Source organism: Lithobates pipiens, unplaced genomic scaffold, assembly GCF_037356315.1.
Source record: "Lithobates pipiens isolate NorthernLeopardFrog02 unplaced genomic scaffold, aLitPip1_a1.2 Scaffold_1, whole genome shotgun sequence".
NCBI lineage: Eukaryota > Metazoa > Chordata > Amphibia > Anura > Ranidae > Lithobates > Lithobates pipiens.
The window spans coordinates 221,288,572-221,316,092 of NW_027507685.1; the positions used below are offsets into that span (position 1 = coordinate 221,288,572).

Below are 27,521 nucleotides of genomic sequence, written 5' to 3' on the forward strand. Positions count from 1 at the left end.
ATAGCGAATATTCGTTATTATCACACAGGTTCTCCTCCTAGCCAATCAGGAAGCGGGCTGTTTCCCGATTCGCCGAAAGGAGAAGCCATCTTATTGGCAGGAGGAGGAGAGGTATGGCTGGGGAGACGCATAAGAAACCCGACTGATGGAGCCGGAACATGAAGGAGACTGAGGGAAGTTGCTGCTGCTGCCTTCTCCACCTGTCAGCACAGGGTGAGGGAGCTGGGGAATGGGGGGGGGGGGGTTGGGGGGTTTGGGTATGGTGCGCGGTGTGGGCTGGAGCGAGGGGGGGGGTTCATGGTCAGGTCCGTCTGCTGTCCCCCCCGACTGATGGAGCACCAGCCACCACTGCTGGCCGCCCCTCCAGACCTTGCAGCCACAATTCCCCGTGCTGTCGGTGTAGCAATCTGTACACCATACACTGCAATACACAGCCCCGGAGTGAGTATTCATCTTAATGCTCACAGGGGAAAGCACTCACTATTCAGCATGAGTACGTCATCACATTGACAAATGGCAAATCAATTGATATATACGGTTATTGGGATTTTTTTTTTTTTACCAAAAACATGTAGCAGAATACGTCTTGGCCTGAATTGATGAAGAAATTAGATTTTTTTTTTTTAATTGTCGGTAATTTTTTTACAGTGCAAAAAATAAAAACCACAGAGGTGATCAAATACCACCAAAAGAAAGCTCTATTTGTGGGAAAAAAAATGACATACATTTTATTTGCGTACAGCGTTGCATGACCACTCAATCGTCAGTTAATGTAACACAGTGGCATAGCGCCCTGGTCATTAAAGGGGGGGGGGTAAATCTGGTGATCAAGTGAACATACAACATATTATCATAGAGCCATTTTTTAAAAACTGCAATGAATAAGAAGAATGCCTTCTAAGTAGTAGGGCTTTCGAAGTAACAAGAAAAAATAGCTAGCCAAAAGGAGTATGTCATATCAAGCTAATAGTAATGTTATATAAGCCTCCATATAGGTTGTGGAATCCTCAGCCCACTGGATCTGACTTACCTGATCGACATCCATACAGAAGAGGTAATCCACTTTCTCTACAGCCCGAGGCAAGACAAGCTCAAGCAAGTCCCTCATACGTAGCATAGAGATATCCTGCCAGCGGCCTCTCTTGGGAACCTGGAGGATGACCTTGGAAACTCCGGGACGCAGTTCAATATCAGGCACATCATCTGGGCGATCGGTGAGGATGTAAAACACGCAGGAGAGGTTTGGCATAAAGTAAATATTGGCAGAAACAAGGAAGTCAGCGAGGTAACTTTCCAGATACCTGGCAGGAGAGAAGAGAACAAGAAGACCTCACATTAGAATGCCAGTAAAACATAATTAAAGGTAGACTATAAGGCTCCACGCACACTGAAGCTCATAAACTTCAGTTTTTGGGAGTTTGGGTGCTTTTTTTTTTTAACAGTCCATAAACTCCCCTCTATGTTATCTTATGTGTCCATGCACAAATGGACACATAAGGATGGATGTTAATCCGCAGTGGAGTTTATGGGCTGTTTTCTGAACGCCATAAAACCACGTTCAGGAGTAGTTTTTCTGACCACAAAAAACGCCAAATGCTGATAAACATCGATAAACGCTCAAAAACTCGGCTTACCAGCGTTTAACGTTTTTGACCCATTGAAAAAACAAAACAAAAGAATAACTCTAGAAAGTGCTAATAAACGTTATGCAAAAATGTTAAAAACTGCTGAAAAGCTCACTACAAAGCTACTGGCGTTTTTATAAAGTTATTTTAACGTCCAGTGTGCATGGAGCCTTACTGTTTTGAGTTTTTGTTTTGTTTTTTTTGTTTATTTTTTTAATTTATAGTGCATCTAAACTCAAGAAAAATTTAATTAATTGTAGATTACGAGTTCTTAGATGTGAAAAGGAGAAAATTGCGCTATTACAGTCCAAATGAAAGAAATTATAACTATGATAGATATGGTATTCCAAAAGTCTGAATAGCTGGAGATGAATTCAACGTTCCTAGTAACAAAACCACAGGGGAGTGTATCATGAACTCATGAAAAACATGCCCACCAGACTGCAAGCCAAATATGCAGATGGCTTCAACCTAGCTTGGGCTAGTGGTTTTGCAGGAAGACAATCTACTGTGATGCTGCGATGTATGGTTGTAAGCATCTTAGCATAGATTGACATTCAGTCCATAAATCATAAATTTATAACACCGGAAAAAAATAAAAAAATATGCACCATACAGTATTATTGCCAAACTTATTAAATAAAAGTACAATATATACAGTTGCACTTACAGTGTAAAAAAAAAATATTTTTCCACAAACAGAAAACCACCCAGTGAATAAATAACAATTTAGTATACCGCCACCACACAGAGGGCCTCCTTACTAGATGCAAAAACAAAAGGGCAGATATCTCTTTCAAAAATTAATCTTTGGCAGGAACCAGGCATGCAAAATGTGTAAAAAAAAAATTGCACAGAGAAAAACCCAGTGGATATGTGTATACTGCCACCACATAGCGGGTCTCCTTATCGGAAATCAAACCAAAAAGGCAGGTATTTCTTTAAGAGAATAGATCCTCAGCAGGAAAATGGCATGCACTTTGATTGATAGGGAGAGAGACTCTCAACAGAAAACGTATCCGTAGGTATCAATCGGTAATGACCCAAGGGAGGATATAATATACCATAGCGTAATAACGTAGACCATTAGTTGTGTGCCTGACCGTTTACTGTAACGTTATTTTATATTGCTATGTTAATACCGTGGAGCTAAGGTCTTACTTACCCTTAGCAGTTCTGACGAATACAACAGTTCAATTTTTTCTCTTTAATAATAGCTAATAGACACTCTCTTACAATAGCATTGTGAACCACAACTCCACCACTATGCCACAAAAACTGTAGTTTAAAGCTGAGACACAAAACAACCCCATGTGTAGTTCCTAACAAACCTACAGTTAATATTTTGCCATTATTATTAGACCAAGGTCTAAGCTTATAGAGGCACTGTGCTATAACTCTCTCTAATCTCTTTCAACTAACCTAATCTCTACACCTATTCACCCCTCCATTTTTTTTTTGGCATGGCATATTCCGAGCTAAGGAAATATCCCACATTAACTTCCCACAACACAAAAGGACTCAACATCCCTTAACTTCCTTACTAAGAGAACTTACTAAAGCTAAGCCCAAAATAGTATTCCCACAGGAAACCCATTTTAGGTAGAATAAAAATCCCCAAACTTCTTAATAATTATTTCACTAAAGTGTTCCACACCTCTAATCCCTTAGCCAAGACAAAAGAAGTCGCAATACTGCTTAGTAAAAACTCGAATTTTTCAGTCACAGATCAGCTAGCTGATCCGGAAGGTAAGATACCTTTTTTGGACAACAAACGACTCTTTCTAATGTATACTTTCCTAACAAGACACACATCTTTTTGCAAAAAGGTAGTAGAGGAACTGAAGTGGTTTTCAGCGGGAATGGTGATACTTGGTGGAGATTTCAATATCCCACTAAATCCACTTCAAGACACTTCTAATGGCCAAACCTCAATAGCATACAAAATAATCAAACATATTAAATCTATGCTGAATTCTTTGATGTTAATGGCTTCCTGGAGACTCCTAAATCCTTCAGGCAACGACTTCACATTTCACTCAATACCACACGACAAATATTCAAGAATAGATTACATTTTTATACAACAAAGGAATCTTGCCTTATTGACAGAAGCCAAAATAGGATTTCAATCCTTATCTGATCATGCTCCCATTGCCATTTCACTCTCTCAACCTGATAACCGTACCAAAACCTGAAATTGGTGGCTGAATCCCTCCTTACTATTAAAACCAGACATACTTAAGGAGATTACGGAGTCGATACATACTTCGGAAACATACTTTTCCTTAAATAATAACAATGAAACTTCACCGCTTGCAACTTGGGAAGCACACAAATGTGTGGTAAGAGGTGAATTCATTAAATGGGGTGCTCGCCTTAAAAAGGAATCTGAACAAAAAATGACTGCTCTTTCTGCTACTATTTCCCATCTGGAGTCTCTACATAAACATTCACTTTCAGTGGCTACATCCTCTGAATTACTAAAAGCCAGAAAAGAACTACAATCTATAATAGAGAACAAGACGAGACGGTTATTGTTCTTCAAGAATTTACTTTACTAAAACACGGCAATAAAAGCAGAAAGTACTTTGCCAGAGCCTTAAAAGATACCAAATCATTAGAAAATATACACTGCATATGCTCAGGCAATGGGAATTTAGAACACTCAACAGACAAAATAGCAATCCAATTCCATGAATATTTTTCAAAACTATATGATTTTCCCTTATCTCACAAACCTAACAATCTATTTGGAGATAGAAGCCAAATCATTGAAGAGTTCTTAAAACAAAGTTCCCTTCCAATTTTACATAAAAGTGAGGTGCAGAGGTTAGACCTCCCGATCCAAGAAGCTGAACTAGTGTAGGCGATCAAAGAACTCAAGCCAGGAAAAAGCCCGGGACCGGACGGCCTAACTGCCCAATATTATAAACTATTCGCTGAAATCTTAAAAACCTCTCTCCTAGCAAATCTCAATTCTTTACATACCCACCCAAAAATCCCTGAATCCTTCCTAAAAGCTCACATTACGGTGATCCCAAAAGCAAGTAAAGACCCCAAGGACTACACAAGCTATAGACCCATTTCATTATTCAACGTGGATGTAAAACTTCTTGCAAAAATTTTAGCAACCCGTCTTAGACCTCTTTTAGACCCCTTTCACACTGAGGCGCTTTACAGGCGCTACAGTGCTAAAAATAGCACCTGTCTCTCCAGTGTGAAAGCCCTCTGGATAGCAGGATAGCTGATAACCCAGAATTCAGCCCTGGACTATAAAATAAAATGATTCCTACCACCAGTAATGACACCCCTTACTAGCTTCTCATTGCATGCAGGATGGAGTTATAAAATCAAGAGAAAGTTTGCGAACCTTGTGTGGCGGTCAGGTTCTCCCCCAATGGACATACTTACAACTTTCGAAGCTTCTTGAGCAAACATAAATTCAAACACTCATTTTCTCAAGCTCTTACGCAATTAGAAATCAGATGTTTGAATGCCAGAGGGACAAAGAAAACAACTTCACTAGCATATTCTTGGCTTCAAACCTTTATCATCAAACATAACCTTGACTTTAAAGCTAAATGGGAAAAGGCATTAGGAAGATCCATAGCAGACCTCCAATGGGATAGAGCCTGTATATTAGCCCACATTTGTTCGATTAGCACTAAATTCCAAGTAACCTTGTATAAGATCTTAACCCAGTGGTACGCCACCCCAGAAAAATTACACTCCTGGTTTCCCGAGACCACAGATTCCTGCTGGAGATGCAAGAAAGTAACTAGAACTATATTATATATCTGGTGGCATGGTCCTCTGTTCTCAAAAGAGATCAGAGGAACTGATATTGAGTTAGACTCGGCCACTCCGTCTTCTTAACACCTCTACACAACCTATATGTCGTTACAAAAATTCTCTGGTTAGGCACCTGCTCAACACAGCAAATATCCTAATACCCAGAGCCTGACCGTCTAGACTACTATCATAAAGTTTGGAATACTTGGGTTACATTCAGATATTCAGATAACTATAAGCTCATAATGGGCACATAAAGAACAATTTCTTACTTTTGAGGTCACACCCTTTGTCCTCAACCACCATTATTACTAAATGTTAATGGAATATCTGGATTGAATGTTTGAGCCTGTCCGTAAAATTAGATTTTGATAAAACTTGACTCTACAACGCTCCACAAACTTCCTTATGTTATTGTTATTACTATACCTTTATAGAACATGCTGATATTATTATTCATCATCCCCCTTTACAAAAAATTTTGGTTATGTTATGTGTGTTATTATGTAGCCTCCAATTCATTTATCCTTCTCCTATGGCTTTACTATATTCAAATTGATACTGTAAGGGCACTTTCACACTGGGGCGAGGTGTCGCCGGTAAAACTGCACTATTTTTAGCATCTCTTTTGCTGTCATTTTAGCTGTGCTTTTCGCCCGCTAGCGGAGTGCTTTTAACCCCCACTAGCGACTGATGAAGGGGTTAATAGTGCCTGCAAAGTGCCGCTGCCGAAGCTCTTTGTGGGCACTTCAGTGGCGCTACCCATTGATTTCAATGGGCAGGGCGTTTTAGGAGCACCTCGATGATTCTGCTTGCAGAACTTTTTTTAACATCCGACAAGCGTACTACTCCAGTGTGAAAGTACCAGGGCTTTCACACTGGAGTGACAGGAGAGGCGCTTTGCAGGCACTATTTTTAGCACTAAAGTGCCTCAGTGTGAAAGTAGCCTAAAAATCAAAGATGATTTTTGTTATAATTCACATTTACTACTGTAGCACTGACCCCTGAAGGAGCTGCTGGTTTTATTGGGTTTACCGTTACCTTCTTGTCCTCGTCTCTGTCTAGGGTTTCCCATGGTAGATGGCGCAAAAGAAATGCAGAAACTGACACTGGATCTTCTTTTGGGTTGTTTATTTAGAAGATAACAGTCTCTTAACTTAGGGTAGAGGGTTAGGAGGAAGTTCAGGTACTTTTGGAACTGCAAAAATACAAATCCAAAGAATAACCGTTTCACAGCTGGATTCTCACAACCTCCGGATAGACCTCCTCTCACTAGGCCTAGCAGCCAGTAAGGTGTTAAATAAAGCAAAGTCTCTGCCACAGACTTGAATGTAGAATACTTGAACGTAGCCGAGGGACATAGGCAAATTTAGAGAACTATCATACGGTACCAGTATCTCTCAGCCAGTGCGGCGATACCGTAAGATTGTAAGTCTATGAAGTGTCCTTCAGCTGAGCCTCCAGGCTCAGTCATAAATCTTTCCCCTTTTTTGTAGACGCTATAACTTTTACGCAAACCAATCAATATATGGGCTTATTGCTATTTTTATTACCAAAAATATATAGAAGAATACATATCGGCCTAAGTTGAGGAAAAAATTAGCTTTTTAAAAAAAAAAAAAAAAAATTGGGGATATTTAGTATAGCAAAAAGTACAAAATACTGGGGGTTATTTACAAAAGGCAAATCCACTTTGCACTGCAAGTGCACTTGAAAGTGCACTAAATCTAAAGCCCCATACACACTATCAGATTGTCTGCTGATTTTTTCCATCAGATTTACCAAAACCATATAATATGAGGTCAAACCTTAGGAGTTTCAATGTGTATGCAATCAGGCAGGCCCTTCTACTACATGGTTTTGGTAAATCTGAAGGAAAAAATCAGCAGACAATCTGATAGTGTGTATGGGGCTTAAGGGGAAGATCTGAAATGAGTGGAAGCTCTGCTGATTTTATCATCCAATCATGTGTAATCTAAAATGCTGTTTTTTATTTTCCTTGCATGTACCCATCGTATCTATAGCGACTTCACTTTCAAGTGCACTTGTAGTGCAAAGTAGATTTTCCTTTAGTAAATAACCCCCGTTGTGCTTTTTCAAATTTACCTCTCTTTTTTTGTTTATAGTGCAAAAAATAAAAACCGCAGACATGATCAAATACCATCAAAGGAAAGCTCTATTTGTGGGGAAAAAAAGAATGTAAATTTTGTTTGGGTACAGCGTCGCACGACCGCGCAATTGTCAGTTAAACAACGCAGCGCCGTAACGCAAAAAATGCCCTGATCATTGAGCAGCCAAATCTTCCAGGGCTGAAGTGGTTAAGTAACATTTACAGACCTTGTATTTGTTACTTCATACTCCATCTATGGCCAGCTTAAAATGGAACTGTAACCCCCAGAAAATGTTAAGCTATTAGAAAATGAAAAGTACTTACTCTGAGTTACTCCTTTACGCGTCATGTTCTCTCTTAAGGTCCACAATGAAACTAGGCCTTTTACAATATTCTTCATGATAGGGTGCTGCCATTTTTACTCGTTCACATGGGTTTTCCTGCATGGGGATGCACATCTGTGAATCCCTACTTGGGAAAACACGGCCCTCACGTGGGTTTACGCTGTAATACGCCCATGTGAACTAGGCCTTAGTCTGAGCTCTGCTGTACAGGGGATTGCAAGAAGCTAATACCAAGTCTATTTCAAGTTATGCACACTGCTTACATAATAAAAAATTACATTTCCTTATATATATTCATGGATACAGAATTGCATTGAAGTGGTTCTAAAGGCACAAGGTTTTTTACCTTAATGTATTGTAGCCAAGTCCCGGGCCTCTCCGGGCCTAATGGTGACCTCCAGAGTTAAGGACAGCTGACATCCTTCTGTGTAGAGTGGGTTAAGAGGCATGGTGGTTGCAATGTAAGGTAGATTAATGGGTGCCAGACACTTCTTGAATGCAAAGAGATTTATTTTCTCTTAAACAGAACTGTGGGAGAAGGGGTTAGGGCCAGGACACCCTTTTAGTAGTGGCAAAGTCAATTAGCAGACTCAGAGACTTCTATAGGTAGACAGCCATGCAGGGAAAAGCTCCCAGGCAGAAGCCACATCTGCATGTGTAGACACGCTGTCTCCTATGGCAAAATCTTGAACAGTTTCTAAAAAAGGTTGCAATAAACTCTCACTTCCTCCACAACTTCCTTTTTTGGATCTTCACTCAACTGAGCTCCCAGTCTATCACCTAGACACGCTAATCCACTGCGACTGGATCTCCTGAGCTCTTCCAATCATCTCACTGAATATGTTCCTCAAGAGTCATACCTGCATCCCTGCTGGGTCCTAGCTTGGCACTCACAGATACTCCTCAAGCTTCACCCCACTAGCCTGCTCAGTCCCTGTCTTGGCACACAAGACTGCTCTGCCAGCATCACCTCTGCTGGCTGGGTCCCTGGCTTGACAACTGCCGAAGTTTCCCAATTCTTCACAGTCCCTGGTTGGTGAGAATGCTGTTCTGATACTTGCTTCGACTACTCGCGGTGGTCCCTGGTAATAGGGTAGATTGTTCCTTAGTGGCAACAGTTTACCCTCTACCTCTGACTATAACAGGTTCTCTGGCTGGCAGAACCATCACTTCTGCTTGGACTGCAAGCTGCAGTCCCCACCCTACGCTGCTCTCTTTGCTTTTGGATAGGCCCTCAGACATCCTGGCAGCCAGATGTCCCCGGGATAGGCCTCAGACTCTGGCCTAGCAACACAATACAACACACATCCACCCAGACAGCCGCCCAGGTGGAACAGACCCCAATCACCTGACCTCACCCAAATAAATAGGTTCTCTCAGCAGGCCAAGGGACCCAAGAAAATCCCTGCCCATTGGCTGAGACACCCCATCTATTCCCAACCTGTCCTTGCAATGCCCTTGTCTTATCTAATGCCACCAGATGCCTGGCCATCTAGTAACAGAAGAGAGAAGTGCAGAAACTCCAGAAGTAGAGTGGACTCAATAGATCTCTCAATTGGCCAATACAACTATCATTTGCTAGATACATTTAAGAGAAACCCTGCCAAAACACCAGGGTGCTACATCCTCCCCCTGCCTACAAAACTACATCTCGGAGTTTGCAGAAAAATAAGGTGAGCTCTCAAGCCTGAGAGCAAATGTCCTGGCAAAAACTTGGGATGGGTTGGGGAAACAGGAAAGGAACAGTAACAACAAACAATGCATACCACATGAAATAAACATGTGCAACACACCCGTGAGTGAATGGCAGTCCACACAGGCTAGATAAATATCAGACACGTTATATATAATTTAACGTGTGGTGTGCCACCCAAACAGGCAAGGGAAAACATTTCTACAATAGCCTTATCCTATCTATCTAATATATACAATAATAAATGGCATGAATATTTAGCATTATTATCCATGTTGGGTCACTGTCTCTCCTTGTCCAAGGAAGACGCAATGGTGCAGATACACCTGAAAGAGAACATAAACAGCAATGCAAATGCATCCTATCCCTATGACAATACAGTGCAATATTTACATAAGTGAACCTTAAATGGGTTGTTAATTGTCCTCAGCTGAGAACAGCATAGCAGTGTAAATACACCCTATAACATGTTTGAACCATACACACATGAATGAAAGTGGGCCTTATTCTCATCCAAGAATGCCACACCTTTAACAATTATCCTACAAACTTTCTTAGCATGTACTATAGAGGAATACATAATATGAATGAGGGCTCACTCAGGCTGGCAATTCTCACACCACCTGGTAGCCAACACACGACACTGGGCAGTCCATTATTCAGTATATACGGTAAAAACTTTCACCCCCTTTCTTACCAGAGCCTATCCTATCTAGCTGACTAACACCCCAGTGTCTTTGAATCGCCAGAGTCCATCAATATTATAACTTGGGTGAAACATATTTCCCAGCAGTTTCCCTTCTTCTTAGGGATAACTCTGGGGACAGGAGGCACAGCTGCAATCAAGCAACAAGCAGCCAGGTCATGGTGCAAGGGACCACACTCCAGAAGACAGGTCCCCTTGCAAGGATATCTCAGTCTGTCCACACGAAACAAACTGCTGAACATCACAGGTCACTTTTCAGAGGGAACCGCACTGGCAATTCGACAGTACTGGCCAGTGCTACTCAAGTGGGCACTTCTTGTATCTGCCAGCAGCATTCAGTGCAGCACAATCTCAGCAGCACAGCCATCAGGAATGTTCTCCACTAGCAATAACCTCTTTGCAGGGGTGAAGTGGCTTCCAGCATAGCGTCCTTAACTCCACAGAGCACACATTTGTAATCCACAATCTTCGGTGAACAGGTATAGTTCTGTAGTATTTACCAGTAATCCCTGGGATCTGGCAACTTCAAATCCTCTCCTCAAATCCTGGCATTTACGGTGGTGATGTAGTGCAGAATATCCTTCTTGCCAGTGATATATCAATTATTGTATTCCGCGATTAGGTATAGGCTGGGCTGCTGCCTCCCCTGAGGGGAGGTTATATAAAAAGGGGGGTGGGTGGTGCTGCCCATCACCTGAAGAGTGATCCTCCACAGTGAGTCACTCTTCTCTGGCGAAAGTGGTACAGATGCATAATAGACACTCCGTCACCTGAAAAGTGATCATTCTAGTGAGTCACTCTTCTCAGATGAATAGTAAGTGGTTGATAGTGTGATATACCAATGTGTGATATAAATGTCTTTGAGGGCGTTATCACCCTATATCCTATATCAAAAAGATGTGTTTCTAATACTCTATGTACGGAGGTGTGTTCCAACCAATACCATGAATATTAATATTATAATATTAAGAGATTTCATTAAAAAAAAAATTATATCTATATATATCTATATATATATATATATATATATATATATATATATATATATATATATATATATATATATATATCTATATATATATATATAAACACCAGATATATTTCAAAAACGGCCTATCATACACCACTCAGCGCCAAAAGAGGACTATACCACAGATTCAAAATATACATATACATATATATATATATATATATATATATATATATATATATATATATATATATATATATATATATATACATATATATAGCTACATATATGCCTGCATATATGATACCAATAGAACCAACAGACTGAATAAAATCTGTCAGGTCTATTATGACCTACCAGATAGAGTGAAAATAGCAGCCATTTAAAAAGTATAGTAATTATATAATCCAGTAATACAAACAATTCATCAATATAGGTCTGAAAATATCAGTATTAAAACAGCGCTCTATATGGAGTCCAATATATTTTCATAAATACTTATGTAGGAACTCTAAAAAGAAAGTCCTTAATGTGCAGACAGGGTGATTGTAGTGATTTAATCAACGTTGCGAGGTGTTCACGGTGTTATATCAAAGTGCTGTTGACATCTCTTCCACCATACAATGGGAGTGCTTCACCGCGTGCGATACATGACGCGTTTCGTCACTTCCGACTTCGACAGAGGGCCCTCTACATGACGCTCCCGGAAGTGAGGTGTGCGCTCCACCGCTAACCAAAGACAAGGAAGTCATTCACAGTGTACACAGCGGAACACAGGTGGACTTCTCTGGTGTCTGGAAACCCGGTGAAACACACATATTTTGAATGCTGGTGATTTTCATTAATAATGTACGCAGTTATTTAAATGGGTTATTTTATTGGCTTATGCAATCTCTTTTTTTTAAATAAAACGGTATTACGCTATGTGCACACTTTGCTTTGTTTTATGACAAATTTGGAGCATTGCTGAAAGCGGGACCCCTGAGGGATGACGTATGAATTTTGGTATACCTAAAGAGTGACTACTCCTTAAGGCTGGTTTTATCAACATTGTCTGGTGAGTTTAACCCCCTACGGGGGATGTATCACACGTGGTGAAGCACTCCCATTGTATGGTGGAAGAGATGTCAACAGCACTTTGATATAACACCGTGAACACCTCGCAACGTTGATTAAATCACTACAATCACCCTGTCTGCACATTAAGGACTTTATTTTTAGAGTTCATACATAAGTATTTATGAAAATATATTGGACTCCATATAGAGCGCTGTTTTAATACTGATATTCTCAGACCTATATTGATGAATTGTTTGTATTACTGGATTATATATATATATATATATATATATATATATGTGTAAAACAAAATCACAAAATCTCAAGTGACTTGTGCCACAGATCATGTGCTGCAAATGAAGTGACTTCCGTGCTCCCCTGCAGTTCCCCACTCACCAGATCCTTGCACCCCTTCAGGGGTAAACGCATGTGGTGAGTATAATGAGGTGAGTATAATGGCAGTATCTGGAGCAATCACCTCCCCTTTGGCACAGCAAACAATGGGGTATCCAGCTCCTTATGCCCCTACGGGGGTGGGCCATTTGCAACAGGTAAAGTTGTAGTAATCACCTCCTCCGTGGCAAACCATAGGATATCCTCATGGACGAAAGAGACGAGCACTCATAGTGTGAATCTGAATGGTTTGTTTATTAAAAGTATATAGAAAAGTATATAAAAAACAAGACTTGACACAGTCAAGTGTAAAGGCTAACGTGTCCAAGTTACAATCCAAGAGCTCCGGCCTGACCGGTGTGCCACAGGCTGGAACTCCGCAACCGGATGTGACGTGAGTGTGTACCAATCTCCAACCTGGATCCTTGTTGCCAGGTCGGCAAATGATCACACTGTCCAGGTTGATTTTACGGCCGTAGCCCCAGGTGTGCAGCACTGAGATGTATCTTTCAGCTACCTTGGGTGACAGTTTTGGAAAGTCCACCTGCAAAGGGATCCGAAGGAAACTTTGCACAGCCTCATCCACCCATTGCGTTTCCTTGTCTAAGATCTCTTTCTCTAGGTGAGCTGGTACATATGGATATAGGTATCTATATTCTTCAGCTACCTTTTTGATGATTATGCGCTGTACTTTAGACAGCCTGGGCAGCGTTTTAGGGTCTCGCTGCTGTTAAAGTCAGTGAGCCAATGAGGAGAGAGTGGGGGAAGGGCTGAGCATAGAGAGCAACAGCTTGGCTTGGGTGCCCCCATACCAAGTTGCTTTCTATGGGGGCACTTGGCTGGAGGGAGGGGCCAGGAGCGCTGGTGGGGGACCCCGAGAAGAGGAAGATCTGGGGTTCTCTTTGCAAGACCATTGCACAGAGCAGTACAGGCATACCCCACTTTTAAGTACACAATGGGGTTTATTTACTAAAGCTGGAAAGTGCAAAATCAGGCTCAATTCTGCATAGAAACCAATGAGCTTCTAAACACGGCTTGTTCAATTAAGTTTTGGTAATAAAACCTGGAAGCTAATTGATTTCTATGCAGAAGTGAGCCTGATTTTGCACTTTCCAGATTTAGTAAATAAACCCCATTATGTACTAAAAAGTGGGGTATGCCTGTATGTATGACATATTTGTTATTTTGAACCAAAAAAAAAGTCTTTAGTATAACTTTAAACTGTGTCTCTCATGTCTGTCTGGAGTTCAGCTTTAACAATTTTTAAATAAAACTGACTTAAATCAATTCTAGATTTAACTAAACAAGAAATAGTGTATGCAATCACATGGATCAGAAGATAAAAACACTCACTGATTTATAGCAAAGACTGAGAGTCCAACCACGGTCCTTTGTTTCTGATGCAATCGATTTTCCTCCTCAGAGTCGTAGGCTCCCTCCCACACGATGGGAGCTCCCCAAGGTGTTGCAGTGGGTACCTTAGGAAAGCAGCTGAAAGGACATGAGATGACTCAGTGACACAAGCAATATTAGATTACTGCTACAGATTAATAACGGTTGTTGTAGATACTAGATGAGTGGTGCAGCACCATATCCCCTGATGCCACACATAATATTTAGTGAATGTAATGCTACTATCAGAGACTGCAGATATGCAACCGGGGATGGTCCACAGCCAGCCCCCCCATTCCAAGAGGGTCCCCCTCATTCTACAGCCAGCTCCCCCCCTCATTTCACAGCCAGGGATCCCCTTTCTCATGCTACAGTAAGGGCTCCCCCTATCCCACAGCAAGGGACCCCCTCATTCAATAGCCAGGGAATCCCCTCCATCATTAAGCAGCCTCCCCCCTCATTTCACAGAAAATGGACCCCCTCATTCAATAGCCAGGGACCCCCTCATTGTACAGCCAGGTACCTCCTTCCTTATTTCACAGTAAGGGACCCCCTTCTCATTCCATAGCCAGAGAAACTCCCTCGTTCCACAACCATGGATCCCCCTCATTCCACAGCAAGGGACCCCCCTCATTCCACAACCAGACATCACCTCCTTATATTGCAGTCATCAACCCCTAAATTCATAGCTAGGGTTCATCCCCCATCCCCTTTCATCAGTCAATGGTCACACCCTTTTGCCTTCAGAACTGCCTAATTCTTGGTGGCATAGATTTAACAATGTGTTGGAAACATTCCTCAGAGATTTTGGTCCATAGTGACATAATAGTATCACACAGTTACTGTAGATTTGTAGGCTGCACATCCATGATGTGAATCTCCACCACATCCCAAAGGTGCTCTATTGGATTGAGATCTGGTGAGTGTGGAGACCATTGGAGTACAGTGACCTCATTGTCATGTTCGAGAAACCAGTGGTGAGATGATTTCAGCTTTGTGACATGGTGCATTATCCTGCTGGAAGGAGCCATCAGAAGATGGGGACACTGTAGTCATAAAGGGATGGACATGGTCAGCAACAATACTCAGGTAGGCCGTGGTGTTTAAACAATGCTCAATTAATACTAAGGGGCCCAAAGTGTGCCAAGAAAATATCCCCCACACCATTACACCACCACCACAGCCTGGACCGTTGATACAAGGCAGGATGGATCCATGCTTTCATGTTGTTTACGCCAAATTCTTACCTTACCATCCGAATGTCGCAGCTGAAATCGAGAGTCATCAGACCAGGCAATATTTTGAAATACTCAGATCAGAGCATCTGGCACCAACAACCATGCCACATTCAAAGTCACTTAAATCCCCTTTCTTCCCCATTCTGATGCTTGGTTTGAACTTCAGCAAATCATCTTCACCACGTCTAGATGCCTAAATGCATTGAGTTACTGCCATGTGATTGGCTAATAAGCAATTTGTCTTACCAAGCAATTGAACGGGTGTACCTAATAAGGTGGCAGGTGAGTATAAATTACAGTTAACCTTCCCAGTGCTGGAACGTTGTATAAACACGATTTCAGCACAATGGAGAGCTTCTACTAGCATATTTGCATGCAGGGTGTACCCCTGACACCCAACAGCTGGTCATTGGCCGCTATATTCAGCTGGTACACAATTATTGTGTTATAAATAGGGTGAATATATCTGTGGCATTCTAGGGTAAATGACATTGAATGTTACTTGGAAAAATTCAAAACTGCACCTTCACTAAAAATGACCCTTGTCCCAGCCGCCTCTGGGAAAATGCCAATGTGATAGGTTTATATTTACTGAACATAAACCTTGCCCTCAGAGTATTACTGCTGGGCTCAGAGAAATCAGTTTCTTCTAGAATGTATTTTTTGTTAAGATCAAACTTAAAACGATGTCTGAGAACATCTTGTTTACACCTCGAGCTTGTGCATGCAAAGCCAGGCCAAGCCACTGGAAACAAGATTCATCTTCAGTAAAGGTAAATTGAAGCCAGTCCAAATGTATTATCTTGGAGAGGATCTTCACCCTTGAAATAAAAAAATAAATGCTAGCAGCTACAAATACTGTAGCTGCTGACTTTTAATAAAAAGGAGGCTTACCTATCCAGGGATCCAGCGCTGTCCTCACCTGGGGCCTGTTTTTCGCCTGTCCTCTGGGCCCAGACATGTTTACTGGGGGAAGCCTCTTGTGAGTGCTTGCGACTTCACAGTCAGCTTCCCACTGTGCATACATGAGTCGCTTTGTGCTTTTTGAATGGTCCTGCAGCCTTCTGGGACCTGTAATGTGTCCCAGAAGGCCGTAGGCAAAGGGGGGTGAAGGATTTTTACTCTGATTGCCTTGGCAATCTGAGAGGAACTGGGGAGCAGGTACCTATCAAACAAAAAAAATATTGTGCCAAATGTGGATATGGTAGAGGATGGGGAAGGAGGACATAAAGCGGAACTTCACCCTTATGCCGCATACACACACGACCAGACTTTGACGGACTAGGTCCGTCAGTCTTCCCAACGGAATTTCGGTGGAGTTCCGATGGACTTTCCGAACGAATGGACTTGGCCACACACAAGCACACCAAAGTCCCATGGATTCGAACGTGATGACGTACGACCGGACTAGAATAAGGAAGTTCATAGACAGTAGCCAATAGCTGCCCTAGCATCGGTTTTCATCCGTCGGACTAGCATACAGACGAAGGGATTTTTCAACCGGACTCGAGTCCGTCGGAAAGATTTGAAACATGTTTTAAATCTAAAGATTTTTAGACAGCAAAGGTCCGATGAAGCCCACACACGATTGAATTGGCCGAGGATTCGTTCCATTGAACCTTTGCTGTAGAAAAATCTGGTCCGTGTGTACATGGCATTGCACTCCATTCACACGTGATCGCAGGCGGAATCACGTTTGTGATTGCATCCCGATTTACTGCGCGACAACCACTGCAAAATTGTGGTGAGATTGAGGTGCCATTAAAAAGTAATGGCATGGCAAACGCATTCTCCGTTTTGCAGGGTTTTGCAGCCTGTGCCCATGAATTCAGTCTCACTGTGACTACCATTGTAGCCTGTGCCCGTGAATTCAGCCTCACTGTGCCCAAAATTGTAGAATGTGACCATGAATTCAGCCTCACTGTGCCCACCATTGCAGCCTGTGCCTGTGAATTCAGCCTCACTGTGCTCACCATTGCAGCCTGTGGCCAGGAATTCAGCCACACTGTGCCCACCATTGCAGCCTCACTGTGCCTGTGAATGCAGCATCACTGTGGCCATCATTGCAGCCTCACTATGCCCATTAATTCAGCCTCACTGTGCCCACCATTGCAGCCTTGCTGTGCCATGAATTCAGCCTCACTGTGCCCACCATTGCAGCCTGTGTCCGTGAATTCAGCCTCACTGTGCCCACCATTGCTGTCTAAGCCCATAAATTCAGCCTCACTGAGCCCACCATTGCAGCATGTGCCCATGAATTCAGCCTCACTGTGCCCACCATTGCAGCCTCACTGTGCCATGAATACAGCCTCACTATGCCCACCATTGCAGCCTGTGCCTGTGAATTCAGCCTCACTGTGCTCACCATTGCAGCCTGTGGCCAGGAATTCAGCCCCACTGTGCCCACCACTGCAGCCTGTGCCCGTGAATTTAGCCTCCCTGTGCCCACCATTGCAGCCTGTGCCCATGAATTCAGCCTCACTGTGCCCACCATTGCAGCCTCACTGTGCCCATGAATTCAGCTTCACTGTGCCCATCATTGCAGACTGTGCCCATGAATGCAGCCTCACTGTGCCAACCATTGCAGCCTGTGCCTGTGAATGCAGCCTCACTGTGCCCACCATTGCATTTCTCACTGTGCCTGTGAATGTAGCCTCACTGTGCCCACCATTGCAGCCTAACTTTGCCCATGAATTCAACCTAACTGTGACCACCATTGCAGCCTGTGCCCGTGAATTCAGCCTCACTGTACCCACCATTGCAGCCTGTGCCCATGAATTCAGCCTCACTGTGCCCACCATTGCAGCCTGTGCCTGAGAATTCAGTCTCACTGTGCCCACCATTGCAGCCTGTGCCCGTAAATGCAGCCTCACTGTGCCCACTATTGCAACCTGTGCCTGTGAATTCAGCCTCATTGTGCCCACCATTGCAGCCTGTGCCCATGAATTCAGCCTCACTGTGCCTACCATTTCAGCCTCACTGTACCTGTGAATTCAGCCTCACTGTGCCCACCATTGCAGCCTGTGCCCATGAATTCAGCCTCACTGTGCCCACCATTGCAGACTGTGCCTGTGAATTCAGCCTCACTGTGCCCACCATTGCAGCCTGTGGCCAGGAATTCAGCCTCACTGTGTCCACCATTGCAGCCTGTGCCCATGAATTCAGCCTCACTGTGCCCACCATTGCAGCCTCACTATGCCTGTGAATGCAACATCACTATGCCCACCATTGCAGCCTTACTGTGCCCACCATTGCAGTCTCACTGGGCCCACCATTGCAGCCCCACTGTGCTCGTGCATTCAGCCTCACTGTCCCTACCACTGCAGCCTGTGCCCATGAATGCAGCTTCACTGTGCCCATGAATGCAGTCTCACTGTGCCTCACTGTGCCAACCATTGCAGACTGTGCCCATGAATTCAGCCTCACTGTGCCCACCATTGCAGCCTCACTGTGCCTGTGAATGCAGCATCACTGTACCCACCATTGCAGTCTCACTATGCCCATGAATTCAGCCTCACTGTGCCCACCATTGCAGCCTCGCTGTGCCATGAATTCAGTCTCACTGTGCCCACCATTGCTGTCTGTGCCCATGAATTCAGCTTCACTGAGCCCACCATTGCAGCCTGTGCCCATGAATTCAGCCTCACTGTGCCCACCATTGCAGCCTCACTGTGCCATGAATACAGCCTCACTATGCCCACCATTGCAGCCTGTGCACATGAATGCAGACTCACTGTGCCAATCCATACAGGCTCACCATTGTAACACACACACAGACAGCAGACATCTCCCACGTTGTGTCACGGAGCTGGTTTCTGTGTTTGGCGGCCGCACTGTTACAAGGTCCTGCCCCCTTTTATCTGTATTGCCGACACCCGACAATTCATTGGTTAAATTACTTTTTTTCTTTAGAAATGTAATTTTGTGCAGGGACTGTTCTAAACACGGGAAAAATGTGCCACTTTACAGGCATACTATAGACACCCCCCCAGGTACGAAATTTAAAGAAATATTTCACTTTTATTGTTTCACTTTAATCATTATTCAAATCACTGCTCCTGAAAAAATGGTAGTTTTTAAAACTTTTTTAAGCATTGATACATGTCCCCTGGGGCAGGACCCAGGCCCCCAAACACTTTTTATGAAAATAACTTGCATATTAACACTTAAGATTAGCACTTTTGATTTTTCACATTCGTGTCTCATAGACTTTAACAATGTTCGCGTGTTCGAACAAATTTTTTGCCTGTTCATATGTTCTGCTGCAAACCGAACCGGGGGTGTTTGGCTCATCCCTACTGAGAACATCTTGTTTACACTCTATCGTGCTTGTGCATGCAAAGCCAGGCCAAGCCACTGGAAACAAGATTCATCTTCAGCAAAGGTAAATTGAAGCCAGTCCAAATGTATTATCTTGGAGAGGATATTCACCCTTGAAATAAAAAAATAAAAGTCAGCAGCTATAAATACTGTAGCTACTGACTTTTATTAAAAAGGAGTTGGGGACCTTGGATTGTGGGCTCCTTGAGGGTAGGGACCAATGTGAGTGTGCAATGTACAGGGATAGGGACAATTGTAGACACTCTCTCAGGTTGAACTGGATGGACTGGTGTCTTTATTCAACCTTACTAACTATATAACTATGTAACTAATGTGCACTGCTTGTTCCAAATAAAGGGAGGGTGCTCACAGAGGACATTACAAAGGAGACAGAAAAACACAGTAAGAAACAAAAATGAAAAAATAAATCACAGGGCCATTTGGTAATTGATGTGTATGAATAATGTTTGGAGAATAAGGATAATCTTTAGTGTCACTTTAACCACTTTCAGACTGCTCACAGCACATATACTGCAGCAGGGTGGCCTGGCTGTGGGGACTGACATACCTGGGAGCATGCCCATGGGTCCGGCAGACTCGATGTCCACCGGCCACCCGTATTCATGGTACAGAGAGGCAGAACAGAGATCTGCCTATGTAAACAAGGCAGGGGACAGCACTGAGATTGGCTGTTGCAGTCCCGCTAAAATTTGCAGATCGCCGCCATTACCAGTAAAAACAATAAAAAATAAATAAAAGTCCATAAATCTATACCATAGTTTGTAGACGCTATAACTTGCGCAAACCAATCAATATACGGTTATTGAGATTTTTTTTACCAAAAATATATAGAAGAATACATATTGGCCTAAACTGGTGAATAGATATGTTTTTTGTATTTTTTTTTTTGATATGTATTATAGCAGAAAGTAAAAAATATTGTTTTTTTTCTCAAAATTGTCAGTGGTTTTTGTTTATAGCGCAAAAAAAAAAAAAAAACGCAGAGGTGATCAAATACCACTAAACGGAAGCTCTATTTGTGGGGAAAAAAAGGACATATTTTGTTTGGGTACAATGTTGCACAACTGCGCAATTGTCAGTTAAATTGACGCAGTGCCGTATCGTAAAAAATGGTCTGGTCATTAAGGGGGTAAATCTTCTGGAGATGAAGTGGTTAAATGAAGTTGCAGTTATACCATATTTCTTGAAATCTTACTCCCTGTGCATAAAATGGCCACTAGATAGCCACATGATGTTTTTTTTGGTCGCCTCCATAATATAGGATACTTTTTATAGGTAGGACTGACGTGACGTTGACAAAAGGCCAACAAAGAACAGGTTTGTGAATTGAGCCCTTTGTGAGATACAGTAAGGCCTGGGCAAACGCTAACCACTGAGGTATAGTGTGTTAAGGTGCACACATGTTTTTCACAGATTAACCTCTTTAGCTCAGGAAGTTTTACAACCCTTCATGACCAGGTCATTTTTTGCGATACGTCACTGTGATACTTTAACTAACAATTGCGTGGTCCTGCAATGCAGTATACAAATAAAATTGATGTCCTTTTTTCCCGCAAATAGACTTTTCTTTTGGTGGTATTTGATCACCTCTGCGATTTTTATTTTTTGAGCTATAAATAAAAAAAGATCAACAAGTTTTAAACAAAAACAATATTTTTTTTAGTTTTTGCTATAAAACACATCCAATAAAAAAAAAATTAAAGAATCTAATTTCTTCTTCAATGTAGGCCAATATGTATTCTGCTATATATTCTTGGTAAAAAATCCCAGTAAGCGTATATTGATTGGTTTGCGCAAAAGTTATAGCGTTTATAAATGATGGGATATTTTTATAGAATTTTTATAGATTTTTTTTATTGACACTTTTTTGGGGACCAGCACTAACAAATATGCACTGTCAATGTACTAATGACACTGGCAGGGAAGGGGTTAACACTAGGGTGTGATCAAGGGCTTAACTGTGTTCCCTGGGTATGTTCTAACTGTATGGGCTCACTGGGTTTAACAAGGGGTTAACATCAGGGGCACTCAAAGGGTTAAATGTGTCCCTAGGGTCTGCTTCCTAACTGTGTGTGTGTGTGGGGGGGGGGATTTGTACTGTAAGAAGACAGAGATCTGAGTTCCTGTCTAGCAGAAACACAAGATCTCTGTTTTCTCCTGTCACAGTATACAAGAGAAGAAATCGCTGCTCAAGGAAGGTGGGCAACTACATGGAAAATTAGATTTAATGTAGAAAAATTTAAAATAATGCATTTTGGTGGCAAAAATATGAATGTAATCTACTCACTAGGGGGAGAACCTGGGGGTCCTAGTAGATGATAGGTTTAGCAAGTTACTGCTAACAAAACAAACAGAATATTGGCATACATTAAAAAGGGGATTAATGCCAGAGATAAAACAATAATTCTCCCGCTCTACAAGACTCTGGTCCGGCCGCACCTAGAGTATGCTGTCCAGTTCTTGGCAACAGTCCTCAGGAAGGATGTGCTGGAAATGGAGCGAGTACAAAGATGGGCAACAAAGCTAATAAAGGGTCTGGAGGATATCAGTTATGAGGAAAGGTTGTGAGCACTGAACTTATTCCCTCTGGAGAAGAGATGCTTGAGACGGGATATGATTTCAATATACAAATACCATATTGGTGACTCCATAATAGGGATAAAACTTTTTCACGGAAGGGAGTTTAACAAGACACGTGGCCACTCATTAAAATTAGAAGAAAAGAGGTTTAACCTTAAACTACATGGGGTTCTTTACTGTAAGAGCAGCAAGGATGTGGAATTCCCTTCCACAGGCTGTGGTCTCAGCGGGGGGTTTCGATAGTTTCAAGAAACTATTAGATAAGCACCTGAACGACCACAACATACCGTGATACATAAGGTAATACTGACATATAATCACACACATAGGTTGGACTTGATGGACTAAATATAGATATATTCCTTATATGGATTGTTTATGCTTTTGCAACTTCTTGTGAGTGTTTACCTTTATTTATACCTCAAGGATTTTTTATGCTGATACACTGGATTGGGCTCCACTTAACCAATTTATTTCTCATTATGTTTTATATAGTGTATAAGAGTGGCTCCAACATTTTGGTATATAAATCCTTATGCCTGTACTTTGTACTGTGTTTCTATTACCCGTGCATCTGGGTCCCTATGATATAAACATATATGTCTGTATGTATATATATGTACATTTTATCTGGTTGCATTCTACGAGAGGAGACATACAGAGAGGAGAGGAGAGGACGCTGGGGTGGCTTGTTGCTTGTTCGCCGCTTCTCCGATCCTCTGTTTAGTTTTTTGCTGTTTTTCTACCTCTTTGGTGGGCGGGTTCCGGGCGCCTGTGTGTCCTGTGCTTGGCTGGAGACGTGGGACGAGGAGGACGAGGAGACGAGGAGGGGAGGTGGAAGGAGGAGCCCTATGACGCCCGTTGGCAGCTGAGAGGCCGGTTTAGTCGATTCCCGCACCGTCGATCAAGTGGGCAGCTGAATGGCCGAGCGCTGTGTGCTCGAAAATCCGAGAGGAAACCAGCTACCTGGAGGTGGGGAAGGATAAGGGGCGACGAGGAACTTCTGAGTACAGCTCTGTACTATTGTCGGCAGAGAAGCTGAGTAGCAGAGCTGTTGAACGGCTGAGTATGTCATCTCCTTCAGGCTATACAGCCTTTCTTGCTTATGTTTGAATTGGGAAGCTGGTAAGCAGGCGTGGGGACTTTATCCTTTGTAATTTCTACACAAACTGGGAATAGTGCAATTTGAAGGACTATAGTGTACCTGGCTTAAAATGAACTCCTGCTCTATGTTTTAGCCATTTTTGGGTATAGATTATTATAATCCCTGATTTTGTCATTTTTGTACATTGCACTTTTGTGCTGCGGATTTTTCTACAATGCTGCCATCATTTTGTTTAAATTATTCAGTTAAATAGCTGATGAATTACACCAGTTTTTCTGCCCCATCATGTATTGCGGTGATTAAACAGCTAGGACTACTTCGCCGCCCACGTTATATCCATAGAAGCTCTCAACGAAAGTTTGTTTGTTCACAGATTAATCATACCATCCCAACTCTTTGCTCAGCAATGCGACCTGTTGCTCCACGCATGCGTCGTCGGAGTGCTGATGTTTATCAGTTACGTGGTTTAAATGTTTCTATGGCAACATCGCTCGGTGAGCTAAAGGAGAAACGTGGTGTGGACTTTAGTCTGTTGCGGCCGGTGCAAAGATGTGTTACGTCATCAAGCAGTAAAATTTTACTTTTAAATGCACAATCTATTTCAAACAAATCTTGTTTTATTCATGATCATATTTTGGATAAATGTTTGGATTTTATGTTCATTACAGAGACTTGGCATCAGCCAAATATTTTTTCTTCTTTAAACGAGAGCTGTCCTAAAGGGTATAGTTATCTTGAAATAGCCCGTAGCACAGGGCGAGGTGGGGGCCTGCTAGTTATCTATCGCAGCCATTTGGAGCTATCTTTGCAATTAGTACCAGATTTAGTGTCATTTGAATGTCTTGCTTTTAAATGTAAAATTCCTTCCCCTGTGTTGTTCATTCTTGTTTATTTAGTTCATCATTTACTGCTGAGTTGACAAATCTTTTAACAACCTTTTGTATATCAAATGTAAATGTTATTATTTTGGGAGATTTAAATATTCATGTTGATACCCCTTCGTGCCATCCCGCAGCTGAATTTCTTCAGCTGCTGGATTGTTTTAATTTAAAACAACTCGTTGATGTCCCCACACATACTAGGGGGCATACCTTGGATTTGGTCATTACGAATTCTGCAGGTGTATTACCTAGGTGTATCAGACCATATGGCTATTTCGATGGATTTGACATCACCATCCAGCTGCTATAAGCCCAAGCGGGACATTTGTTTTAGAAACTTAAAAAATATAAATCCGGAACTTTTGGTAACGGATTTTCAGCATCTATCTACACAATTTTGCTCTGTTGATGATGCGGTGGCTTATTATAATAGCCAGCTTAGCAGTCTGTTGGACTTTTATGCCCCACTTAAAACGAGAGCTGTTACTTTTATTCACTCAGCCCCGTGGTATACAGATGAGCTTCGTAAGATGAAGGCAGCGGGACGGGTTCATGAACGGCGTTTTCGAGCCTCTGGCCTCACTGTCCATAAACAAATTTACCGGGAGCATCAACATCTATATGCACAGTCCCTTAAGGAGGCTAGGTCTTAGTTCTATTCTAAAGTTATACGAAATAGTTCAGGAAATTCTAAGCAGCTCTTTTCAACTATAAATCAACTGCTTTAACCAAATTTGCCATCGACTACTGCTATTTCGGAAGAGCGGTGTAATGAATTTATGGATTTTTTTAGATCCAAGATTGATCATATCCGTTCTTCTCTGTCTGGTCCCTTGGCTCAAACTGTCCGTTTAAACTGTTTTGTGCCCCGACAATTGGTTCATTTACCAGAGGTGTCGTTGGAAGAGGTACAGGGTATTGTTAAGCGAATGAAGCCCACAACCTATTTCTTGGATCCTTTTCCAACTCCACTGGTAAAAACTTATGTTTCAGTTTTAAGTCCATTGATTACTGCTGTTGTTAATTACTCTTTTCGAACTGGCCATGTTCCTTCCGTTTTAAAAAGTGCTGTTATTAGACCACTGCTTAAAAAATCCACTTTTGATCCGGAAGTCCTTTCTAATTATAGGCCTATTTCTAATCTTCCCTTCTTATCTAAGGTACTTGAGAAAGCAGTTGCAAGTCACCTTCAGCATCATCTCAAGCATAACAGCCTTTTTGAAAAATTTCAATTAGGCTTTCGTTTTGCTCATAGTACGGAGACCGCTCTTGTTCGAGTTACAAATGATCTTCTTATGTCATCTGATGCCGGCTCTCCATCTTCACTTATTATGTTGGATTTGTCAGCTGCTTTCGACACTGTCGATCATGGCATTCTTTTCTTTAAAAAATTTAGCCTTTAGTTGGTTCGAGTCATATCTTACAGATAGGATTGAACAAACTACATTGGGTCATTTTAAATCTAAACCGCATGTGGTTAACTGCGGAGTTCCCCAAGGGTCAGTGCTTGGCTCGATTTTATTTACTCTATATTTTACTCCCTTAGGCCATATTATAAATCGTTATAATATTTCCTTCCATTGTTATGCTGCGATACACAGCTTTATGTAAAAGCTGCAGCTGAAACTCCTTCAGTGCAGTCGCCCCTTTCAGTCCTTACCGCCTGTCTGGAGGAGATAAAGGAGTGGATGGAACAACATTTCTTGCAACTAAATAGCTCCAAAACTGAGTTTATTATGATTGGAACATCTCACCAGATTAAATCATCGCTGATAACAAGTATTGCCTTTTCAGGCTCTAAAATTCCAGTTTCGTCTGTTGTCACTAATCTTGGTGTAAAAATGGATTCCCAACTCACTTTTGAAGCTCATATAAATCAAGTATGCAAGACTTCTTTCCACCACCTTCGTAATATCTCTAAACTTTGTTCTATCCTTTCTTTTTCCAATGCTGAAAGGTTGATTCATGCCTTTGTCTCCTCTAGGCTGGATTATTGCAACGCACTTCTCATTGGGATTCCGAGAAAAAGCGTGCAGAAGTTACAATATGTTCAAAACTCTGCAGCGAGGATCCTAATGAGAGTGCGGAAGCATGAGCATATCACTCCAATTTTAAAATCTCTTCATTGGCTGCCGGTCTCTACAAGGATTGAGTATAAGGTCTCTCTTCTTGTCCATCAATGCATACATGGACAAGCTCCACCTTATCTTAAGGAACTTCTTAAATTACAAAATTTACCTCGTTCCCTTCGCTCAACTAATTTGAATTGTTTAGAGATTTCAAAAACTAGGTTGAAAACTATGGGAGATAGGGGCTTTTTGTGCTGCTGCCCCACGTCTGTGGTTTCTCAGTCTACTGAAAATTTTAAAAAGGGGTTGAAGACTTTTCTTTTTAGCAAATGTTTTTTAAATTAAGCAGTTTGTTTGTTTTTATTGTAATTATGTAGCACTTTGAGGTCTTTTGATGGAAAGTGCATTATACATAAAATGTATTATTATTATTATTATTATTACATTGGTCTTACGTGGATTTTCTATATGCGTTCTCTGCATATTAGTGTGGGTGCACATTATATGTGTGCCCACACATGCATACACATGTACCGTATATGGGAAAATGGGGTCATGTTTTATTATAGTCTATTTTGCTATGTTTATTATACTGAATGAATTTACTCATGTCAACATTTACAGTGGTGTGAAAAAGTGTTTGCCCCCTTCCTCATTTCCTGTTCCTTTGCATGTTTGTCACACTTAAGTGTTTCGGAACATCAAACCAATTTAAACAATAGTCAAGGACAACACAAGTAAACACAAAATGCAATTTGTAAATGAAGGTGTTTATTATTAAAGGTGAAAAAAAATCCAAACCATCATGGCCCTGTGTGAAAAAGTGATTGCCCCCTAAACCTAATAACTGGTTGGGCCACCCTTAGCAGCAACAACTGCAACCAAGCGTTTGCGATAACGTGCAATGAGGCTTTTACAGCGTCCTGGAGGAATTTTGGCCCACTCATCTTTGCAGAATTGTCCTAATTCAGTTACATTAGAGGGTTTTCGAGCATGAACGGCCTTTTTAAGGTCATACCACAACATCTCAATAGGATTCAGGTCAGGACTTTGGCTAGGCCACTCCAAAGTCTTCATTTTGTGTTTCTTCAGCCATTCGGTGGTGGACTTGCTGGTGTGTTTAGGATCATTGTCCTGCTGCAGAACCCAAGTTCGTTTCAGCTTGAGTACTCGAACAGATGGTCGGACATTCTCCTTCAGGATCTCTTGGTAGACAGCAG

The 27,521-nt window shown here is 42.0% G+C and overlaps 1 protein-coding gene across 1 annotated transcript in view; it reads right to left on the reverse strand.

Moving 5' to 3' along the window:
• The window catches only part of LOC143983486 (N-acetyllactosaminide alpha-1,3-galactosyltransferase-like), a 149,416-nt gene that overhangs the window by 5,014 nt on the left and 116,881 nt on the right, over window positions 1–27,521 (reverse strand). The window contains exons 4-5 of the mRNA XM_077483232.1: window positions 14,049–14,186; window positions 1,031–1,301 (exon numbers count right to left, since the gene is read on the reverse strand). Coding sequence (XP_077339358.1) covers window positions 1,031–1,301; window positions 14,049–14,186 — 409 coding nt within the window. The remainder of the gene's footprint in view (window positions 1–1,030; window positions 1,302–14,048; window positions 14,187–27,521) is intronic.